This window comes from Colossoma macropomum, unplaced genomic scaffold (genome assembly GCF_904425465.1).
Source record: "Colossoma macropomum unplaced genomic scaffold, Colossoma_macropomum, whole genome shotgun sequence".
NCBI classification, from domain to species: Eukaryota; Metazoa; Chordata; class Actinopteri; order Characiformes; family Serrasalmidae; genus Colossoma; species Colossoma macropomum.
This window is the reverse complement of record NW_023494800.1, coordinates 7271612-7280708: the sequence shown is the minus strand read 5'-3', so window position 1 is coordinate 7280708 and position 9097 is coordinate 7271612. Positions and strand designations below refer to the sequence as shown.

The 9097-nt window shown below is 39.9% G+C and overlaps 1 protein-coding gene across 3 annotated transcripts; it reads right to left on the bottom strand.

Annotated features, from left to right (window-relative positions):
• Positions 1 to 385: 385 nt before the first annotated feature.
• aurka (aurora kinase A) lies at positions 386 to 8717 on the bottom strand. 3 transcript variants are annotated; one of them, XM_036588137.1, is made up of 9 exons: positions 8413 to 8717; positions 7466 to 7534; positions 5507 to 5822; positions 4788 to 4830; positions 4378 to 4569; positions 3689 to 3827; positions 3120 to 3268; positions 2333 to 2507; positions 386 to 1117 (listed from the first exon to the last, which is right to left on the bottom strand). In XM_036588137.1, exons 2-9 carry the CDS (start codon positions 7529 to 7531, stop codon positions 938 to 940), a joined length of 1260 nt encoding a protein of 419 aa, XP_036444030.1. In that variant the 5' UTR covers positions 7532 to 7534; positions 8413 to 8717; the 3' UTR covers positions 386 to 937. The 3 variants fall into 3 exon arrangements, with proteins under 3 accessions (XP_036444030.1, XP_036444029.1, XP_036444028.1); XM_036588136.1 differs by having other exon boundaries at positions 8428 to 8717; XM_036588135.1 differs by having other exon boundaries at positions 8497 to 8717.
• Between the last annotated feature and the right edge of the window lie 380 nt (positions 8718 to 9097).

Sequence of the window (9097 nt, the reverse complement as noted above, 5' to 3'; positions counted from 1 at the left end):
AACAGGCATTTTCAAATTATGTCAAACTGAAAAATGACAAACTGAGATACAAGGTTTTGTCCCGTCAGCAGCGATATGAAACTTGTACACTGATGTGTTGCCACTTTCGTGAACTAAAACATTCTCATGCTTTATCTGGTGACATTCTCAATACAGTGCACAATATAACGGCACATTTCCATGAAAAATAAAGCATCACTCAGGACAGAAACTCTTCCATTTCTTCACTATAAACTAACTACTGTTACTTCTAAGCAAAATCAATAAGGTACAAATCTCAGTACATTTCACAAATCAAAAAAGTAGATGATCACAACGTGAATGAACAGCATGAAAAATGTTATTATGCAGAAACGCAGCTGAGAAACATTTAGGAGGCTTCAGAGCATCATTTTCTTTTTATTAAGAGTGGCAATAAAGTTTGATGCATAAAGCCAAATAATAAAAACCACACAACACCCCAAAAAGCACCTGGCCCAAGCAGACCACATTCACATATTGCACTTATCTGGGGAAAGAACACTGAATATTTGAAAAGGCTCCAACCTGCCATTTACTTCCATTACAATTAAGTTTGCAGAGATTTAACTGAGCAAACACCATAAGACTTTTGTAGCCAAAAGTGTTGAAATGATCTCCCTGATTGTAGTCAACGATTTCAACGATACTTAATGTTTATTGTTTCAAGTAATAACAGGTAAAATATTACATTTCATAATTGTGAACAGTTAAATATTTACAAAACGAGAGGGAAACGCTAAGACGAGACTGGCACAAGAAGGAAGATGACAAACGCAGATGGTATTCCCAAAAGCATGTGAGGGGAGAGAAAAAAGGCAGCCAGGCTCAGGATTCCTGCCAAAAGTCAGCAATAATCCACAGTTTCAGTTTCTCCACAGCAGCTGCAATCACAAGCGGCAAACAAACGGCACCCTCCTCACTGTCCAGCCGTAGGAGCTGGTGTCAAAGTGGTGGGCTTTTTGGTGGAGTATTCCACAACCCAGTAGTGGCTCAGTACTCCCTGGATGGGAAGCCTGTGCATGGGGTTGTGTTTCAGTAGCTTGTTGATCAAATCTCTGCTCCCTTCACTCACATGGGCCGGATAGGTGAACTCAACCTGCGCAGGCACAGAAATCCAGAGACTGTTGAGCATTTTTTTCAAAACAAGCAATGAATAAGCAATGCAAGCAAAATAAGCAATGAAAGTTTTGGAAAGGAGCATCCAAATGTTGAGCGGTAGATCTCAAAAGTGGGCAGCAGAGAACTTGATAAATATGCATTTACAAAACTTGTGCACTTTAAGGCTTCTGGGGTTTCCATACCAAAATTAAATCAGAGGTACATCAGCATTTAGGCTAATCTTTTTAGCCCTTTTACTCCATGTTTTTAGTACATGACTAAGTTTATTACTGCATTATTTGTTTTACAAAAAACACAAGGCTACAACCCCAATTTCAATAAAGTTGGGACACTATATGAAATGCTATGAAACAATATTTGATGTTTTACCTTCATTTTACTTTCATTGTTTTTGGAAAATATGCTCATTCCAAATGATGCCTGCAACATGCTCTAAAAACGCTGGGACAGGAGCATGTTTACCACTGTGTTACATCACCTTTTCTATTAATAATTTTGGGGACTGAAGACACATTGATCCAGATTTGAAAGCATTTTTTGCCATTCTTCTGTTAGTCTTCAGCTGTGCAACCATACAAATCCTTTGTTGTATATTGAGCTTAATCAGAAAGACATTTTTAATGAGAGACAGTTCTGGACGGCAGGCAGGCCTGTGTAGCACCCGTATTATCTGATTACACAGCCATTTTAACACATGCACAATGTTTCTTGATAAATCCTGGTAAATCTAAATCTTACAACTTCACTTACCCCAAGTATTATTTCCAAAAGTTTAAATTTTAGGACTTAGGGTTTGGAAAAGCCAAGTCCCAATAGAAAGTGCCCTAAAAATAATTGTGTGTGTGTGTGTGTGTGTGTGTGTAAATAACTACTCAATTAATTTAAGCAGATCACAAGCCTTGTAAATAAGGTCTGAATAATTGTTTCTGTTTTTTTAACTAGAATTATTTTTACTGGGGAAACAGCTTAAACTAATTTGGTAGAATGGTCCCTATAGAAACTAAACTGAATTCAAAAAAAAAATTTGAATGCACCATGAGGTCATGAAAACCAGCACATTTACATATATCTCATATATCCACCCTTTCCACCTACAGCAGTTTAGCTCTGCCCATTCCTATAAACATCCAAAAATATGGTTTAATGTAAGCTAGAAAGTTTTACAGACAGTTATTGTCTCCCACACACTTACCCTAGAGATCTTCCGGTAGGTTTCTTCATGGCTCTTTGTTTCAAAGGGTGGACGTCCAACCAGAAACTCGTAGCAGAGCACTCCTAAACTCCAGAGATCTACTTTCTCATCATGGGTTTTCCCCTCTATCATCTCTGGAGGAAGGTAGTCCAGGGTGCCGCACAGCGTCGACCTCCTAGAGAATAAAAACAACCAAAACATTAACTTATTTCAGTGGTTCTTTCATTCTGGACTATTATCTACACATTTGAATATTTCTCTTACTTCAACACACCTCAACTCAGGAAAGGCTTGTTAATGAGCCGAATAGTTGGATATGGTCATTTAAAGCCTGGAAAGCACCCAACATGCAGCACAGGGGAACTACAGGAGCTACAGCACCAGGGAACCACCGTTTCATTTAATTCCAATACCGCTAAATTATTGCAGCAGGCAGAGGCAGCCACAAATGCTGTGACAAGATCTACCCCTAACACAGTAAAGATAAAAGGTTTCCAGCATGGTTGTGATCTTGATCCCATTCAAACTAATTTCATTAACGTCAGATCCTTGTCCTGGTATTTAACCTTGACCATGATAATGAGCAATTATGAGATCTGCGACATGGTGGCTTTGAGCTACACTTACAGGATCTCTGATGATTCAAGTAGAGAGGAAAGACAGCCCTTTTACCCATTCTCAAAAAAAAACACCCGTGTCCAAACAGATCCAAGTGGTACAGCAGTCTAATGGTTGGTAATAAAAAAAAAAAAAGTTTAGCTCTTGACGTATTGCAAATCAGGTATACCTGGAGGATGGTGTGTGGACCGACCATCCAAAGTCAGCAATCTTCAGCTCACCATTGGCCCCTAGCAATAGATTCTCAGGTTTAATGTCCCTGTGGATCACTTTCTTTGAGTGGCAATAGTTCAGGGCATCAGCCAGCTCCATTATGTACTGAAAAAAAAACAAAAAAACAAAACTTTTCAGATGAACTTGAAATTGCATTTAAATGATGCACTATTCACACTGCAGCAATGGAAAAATGAACTATATAGTTACTATAAAAGATTGTTGGGCATCATCTACAAGGAACATAGCAAGACAACACAAATTAATGGCATGCCATGTCTTTAAAAGGAAAGTTTAATACAATAATATTGCATGCTTTGTACTGAACATGTGTATCAGCACTTTTGGTAGAGTCATGTATTATCAAATCTAGATAGAACACCCCCCCCACCCCCCAAACACCTTTACACAAATGTTTTTTGGTGACCAAATACATACTGTTAAAAACATTATATTTCAAAGTAGAATCAGTTCATTTTGCAGTCTAACTGGTATTAGCTGTAGAGTAATGGAAAACTTGCTCACAGTGGCGCTGCGCTGGTCGTCAAACGTCCCGCAGCGCTGCAGTTCTCCGTACAGTTCCCCTTTGGGGGCAAACTCCAGGATGAGATACACACGTGCCGAGTCGTGGAAGTAGCCGTACAAACGCAGGATGTTTGGATGCCTGCTTGGGCCAACAGCATGAAGGAAACGCCAGGAGAGAAGGAAGACGTTAAAATCAAGTTTCCTGTAGTACAAGTCACTATAGACACGAGTCTTACTTAGAATCAGACTAAAGGTGTTGTATTCAGAGTACTGTCTGCCAGATCTTAAGGCAAACATTTTCAAAAGAGTGAAGATCACGAGAAATAATTTTCAATTTGGCATGTTTTCTGATCAAAAGCAACGTCCTTTATGCATTGCATTTTCTGATTGACTCTGGGCTGAGAATCATGGCAAAAGTCTGCCACTGCTTGGGAAGAGAGAAATGTTCACTAAATAAATATAATAAATAATAAATGTAAACATTTATTAGCCCTTTACCTGCATGAGAATCAACCATACATATGATATGCAAAATAAATAAATAAAAAAAAAAATACATAAAAGCTACCCTAACAGGTAAGGTAAATACAATTTACAAGGTGTGCAGAAGTCAACATGAATAGAACTGACCGATCAGTAAAAGATACTGCTGCACAACCTTATTTGAAGCACATGTTTAAGCAACACACCTGAGATGAGACTGGATCTCCACCTCTCGCCTCAGCTGGTGTTCCACACCAGCTTTCTCCAGCTGCTTTTTAAACAGCACTTTCAGGGCCAGGATGAACTTAGTCTGTCGCTCCCTGGCCAGGTACACACTCCCAAACTTGCCCTTTCCCAGTGCACGGCCGATATCAAAGTTCTCCAAGCTCCAAGGCTTCCTGCAGCAAAATGAAAAGTTTAGATGAGGATAAGAAGATTGGACAAACAAATACTTTCAAACTGAGCCGTTCCAGCCAGTTCAACATTTGATATGTTGAAAGTAAGGACTTGCCTTTAGTAATGGTTAATGTCTTTCCATTCTACCTCTCAGTGCTACAGATTTAGTTGTGACTTTTCCCTATAACTCAAAAACACATTAGTGTTCAGAACTACTTACTTTCCAGCACTGGATGCAATGGTGATTCCACTGACCGGTTTTTCTAAGAAAACAGTCAACACAAACAGTAACCAATTCAAGTTACACAGACAGAAACTAAGAATCCTAAAAATGCAGTGTTACAGCAGCAACAAAGGGTTGTAAAGTGCACATACATTATAGTCAATATAAACAGGAAATCAATGCATGTGTGTTCCTGGACATTAATGGGTTTTTAAGCGTGGGTTTTTAAGCTAGCTGAACATTTTTGCTTGATAATAGGTCATAAAGCAGCAGATGAAACAATTTGTCCCTTACACACTGGTGCATGGTGACGTAGCCAAAAAGATGAGATGTTTTTGAGGCAGGCAAAAATCATCAGGGTCGAGTGACTTTTTAAAAAACAGAATTCACCAGATAAACAAGCAAATACAACATAAATGAGAGAGTTAAATGTGCTTAAACTTAGATGACTTTACATTACCTAATTTCTTGTCCTTAATGGGACTTAAAAAAAAAATAAAATGTTCAAATGTCCATTATATAACAATAGCAACTATTGAAGCACTAAACTGCATTTTAATCCATTACTGATGGCACTGCTGTGTTCAGCCAAAATGGCAGGCAATGGATGAGAATCAAATGTGGTGGCAAGCTGTATGTTATACTATAAAGTACACAGTAATGAATGAGCAAGGCATGCCTCGCAAATCAGGTTGTACATGTCAAGAGATGCTTACGGTTGGGCTTCTCCTGTGTGCTGGGTTCAGCAGCTTTGACTGGCTCAGTGGTGGCGCAGGGTCTTGGCTGGCTCTGTGGCTGAGGTTTAGGCTGAGCCTGAGGTGCAGGATGAGCCTGAGCTGGGCTGACATTCTGATTTCCACTAGAAGCATTTTTCACAGGAGGCCCGCTGACCGCTGGCTTATGCTGACTCCGTGGCCGCTGCACACGCTGTGGCCCTTGTGATGCACCAAGAATGTGCGTGTGACTCGGCATAGGCACTGGCTTGTGGCAGACCTGTGCCACAGGAACCCTCTTCGGTCCCTCACTTAAAACCTTTACAAAGGAGGGGAGAAGGGCCTCTTTAGAAACATGACCATTTAAATTAAAAGGCAGAGATTTGCAGGTATTCAGGGTAATTATTTTAATACCATTTAAAAGTTTACTGGTGGTTACTTCCTTAACAGCCCTTAGTTATAAACTAAAAGGTTTAGACGTGTGTTATATTACAGGAACAGTCGCCAAACAGACAAAACATAACACTCCATCTGTTGCAAACATGCCTGCTCACTTCTTGCAGCAGTATAGCAAGTCTGGGCGATACCTAAAAATACTTAGCACAATGTTATCTAGTCAATAATATAGCCTGAGCCCACATACTACTTAAACATGGGCCATAGTTTCTCAACATATTTTGCAAGCTGCTTAAGGGTAAATTAGCCCTCTCCAATTCTCTCTTAGCTCTTATCGCCTTTTACACTTCGCCAATGGGTTACTTTCCATCATCAATGATATCTGTTTACATCACCCTATCGCCTAGATTTAGTTAACAGACCAGGAAACCACCCATTCTGATCATGTATCTTGAAGTAAACTTTGTAAAACTACAAATGTTTTAGGGTGGCTATGTAGTTACGGGCTGTTTGAAATATTCAAGAGCTGGATAAACTTTTTACCTGAATCACTCCTTTAACAAAGGCCTGATTTCAAATCCATATTCAAACTGGCCCTCACCCAGTTCACCCCACCATTCAGATGTGGGTCCCACCGCTGTTAGACAAGCGGCCACTTGTGGCAGAAGAGCGAGGAGTGGATTATTCAAACAGAACACATTTGTACATGGCAGATTGGCCTTAGTGAACTAACTGGCTAGCCATGCAAACTTTGCACTGCGAAACCTTAGTTGTTAGAGAATAATGTACATATTGTGCAAGTAATTGCTTTGTCTGGCTATAAAATTGGAGTAGAACCAGTGAGTAGTGCCTTTCCTTTTATTATTGTCAGCAGTGTAGCCTAAAGTACACCAATGAGCCGGCTAGCAGAGAAAAATTGAATGTTATGGGTTTGAAATGTTGGGGATTTTAAAGTATTTTATTGCTGTAGCCTGTACACAGCTTGCCCATCATTTTTTGAGGGTTTGAAAAGGGAAACGCATTTGGTTGCAATGATTACTGGGCAAGTTCTGCTGCCGAAGCAGACACTGGTGTCCATCCATCAGCCCTCTGAGGGCTCTTCTACCACCCTTTATTCAGCTAATAAAGTAATGGAACCCTTAAGATGGCGCCGGGGATTACCCTGAGAGGAAATGTAGAGGTCTTGTTAAAACCAGTACTGAAACTGGGGAATAGCAAAAAAGTTAAACAAAATGATGCTAATGCTAGACCACTAAAGTTAGCAAGCACCACAGATGTATTTATTAGTATCTAAATCAGTGGCTATCAGTCAAGATTTGTTGACCATCATAGCTCGTCTCTCGTGTTTGTGTAATGTAGTGAGAGAACACTGATAATGAAAAACACAAAAGCGACACATGTAAATTCTGTCCAGCCAGTGTGGCTGAGGGGTGCAATGCGGCACCACAGAAGACCAATACATTAAAATATTAAATGCTGGTAGGCCAGAATGCCCCTTTAAGCCCATTTGATGTTGACCACAGACACATTTCACTGAGTATTGTAACACTGGACTACACCATTTACCTTTTCACTGTCTGCCTTCCGAATGATCTGGTCTTTAGAGGATCTGATTTTAACAGCAGGATCCATATCCTAAAAGAGAACAAGCATGAAAGGCATGTTATAAAACATTTCAATGAGTTTAACCCACATTGAACTCCTTTAGCTAGTTAACTCAGCTACCTAAACTTACTTTGAGTGTACTTAGATATTGTATACCAAGAGTTATATAACCTACATCCTCACAAAAAAGGTTCTTCAAGGGTTCTTTACTAATAAAATAGCTCTATTTAGAACCACTTCATGCTTAAATAGCTCTTCGCATGGCGAAGTAGTTCTTCAGATTGATGGAGAATGTGCTGTATGTGGTTCTATACAGCACCAAAATGGGTTCTTCTATTGCTATGATGTCAAGCTTATAAAAATAGAAGAACCCTTTTGGTGCTATACAGAACCATATATAAGATTCTCCATCAATCTGGAAGAACCACTTTTAAGAGTGCAGTTACACCACTAAAGCTAGAAAATCAACATTAAGCATTATTTATAGCCAGATATCCAATATCAACCTTACGTTTACATCGTAACAGTCAGGAAAATGTATCTATGTATTTGGAGGTAACTAGAAAGCCAACTTGTCGCCTTTAACCCTCAATAGCTAACGTGAGACACCCATCAGCCTAAACGGATCTTATTTATAGCCAAAGAGTCAACTTTAGCCTATATTTAGAACGAAACAGAGCGTTATGCAGGATTATAAGGGCTTATTTAACGGGAATATCGATCAGCTCTTTCTGCTCGGTTAGCTAGTTTAGCTGGCTAACTAGGAAGAAACGCCAGCACCAGCGTTAGCCTGTTAGCCGGAAAGCTAACCCTGCTTTAGCCATACTAACCCCGGTTTTTATCCACTGATAGCTAAACTAACGCAGCCAATAATCTGACGAAACAACTTTAAATGAAAAGAAACATACACCCTCAGTACTTTCCGTAAACTGCGTTAGAGAATACCACTCAGTAGCGCAGAAGCCCAGCTAGTTTGTCCTGAAGAGCATCACCTCAGTCACCAAGCTCCACCGCAGTGTCTGTCTCCGCTACCGCAGAAGCGGCTAATCCTCGATCCAGAAACTAAAATAAACTGAAACAAAAGGCCCAGACTCCCTCGCAGCGGAGATAAACTCTATTTAACAACCAGATACGTAACGTTAGAGCCAACCAACGTAAGAGAACTGAGTTTATAACGCTGCTAATCAGGCCCTCCACGTCTCTCCCCCCGATCTCACTTGAGTGAAGCTGTTTAGTTTCAAAAATCCCCCTTTTAAATGCATTTAACGTATCTCCGTGTCTGATTGGTCGGATCGACTCCGGTCCTTGTCTCCGATTGGCTGTGAGGATTCCCTTGCATGACGAAAACGCGTTTAATACCTCGCTGCCTCTGATTGGTCGGCGACACCGTGGGCAGGACGAAAAAAATCGAAAAATGTCCAGATCATTTTTTTTATCTTTACTATAATAATAATAATAATAATAATAATAATAACTAAAATATATGGAGATGTAAATTGAAAAACTAAAGCTAAAAATTCTGAAAAATGGAAAAGTGTTAAAAAAAACTGTGAAAAATGCTCAAGATCACGTGACACAAGCAACGGTTGCTGA

What these genes read in the sequence shown, in the direction of transcription:
- aurka (XM_036588137.1), bottom strand. Translation starts at nt 7,531, where the DNA reads ATGGATCCTGCTGTTAAAATCAGATCCTCTAAAGACCAGATCATTCGG. An exon ending in GAGATCCAGTCTCATCTCAG is followed by an intron (nt 3,828 to 4,377) that starts GTGTGTTGCTTA and finishes TGGCCCAAGCAG; the next exon opens with GCATCCAAACATCCTGCGTT. An exon ending in GTCCACACACCATCCTCCAG is followed by an intron (nt 2,508 to 3,119) that starts GTATACCTGATT and finishes TTTATTCTCTAG; the next exon opens with GAGGTCGACGCTGTGCGGCA.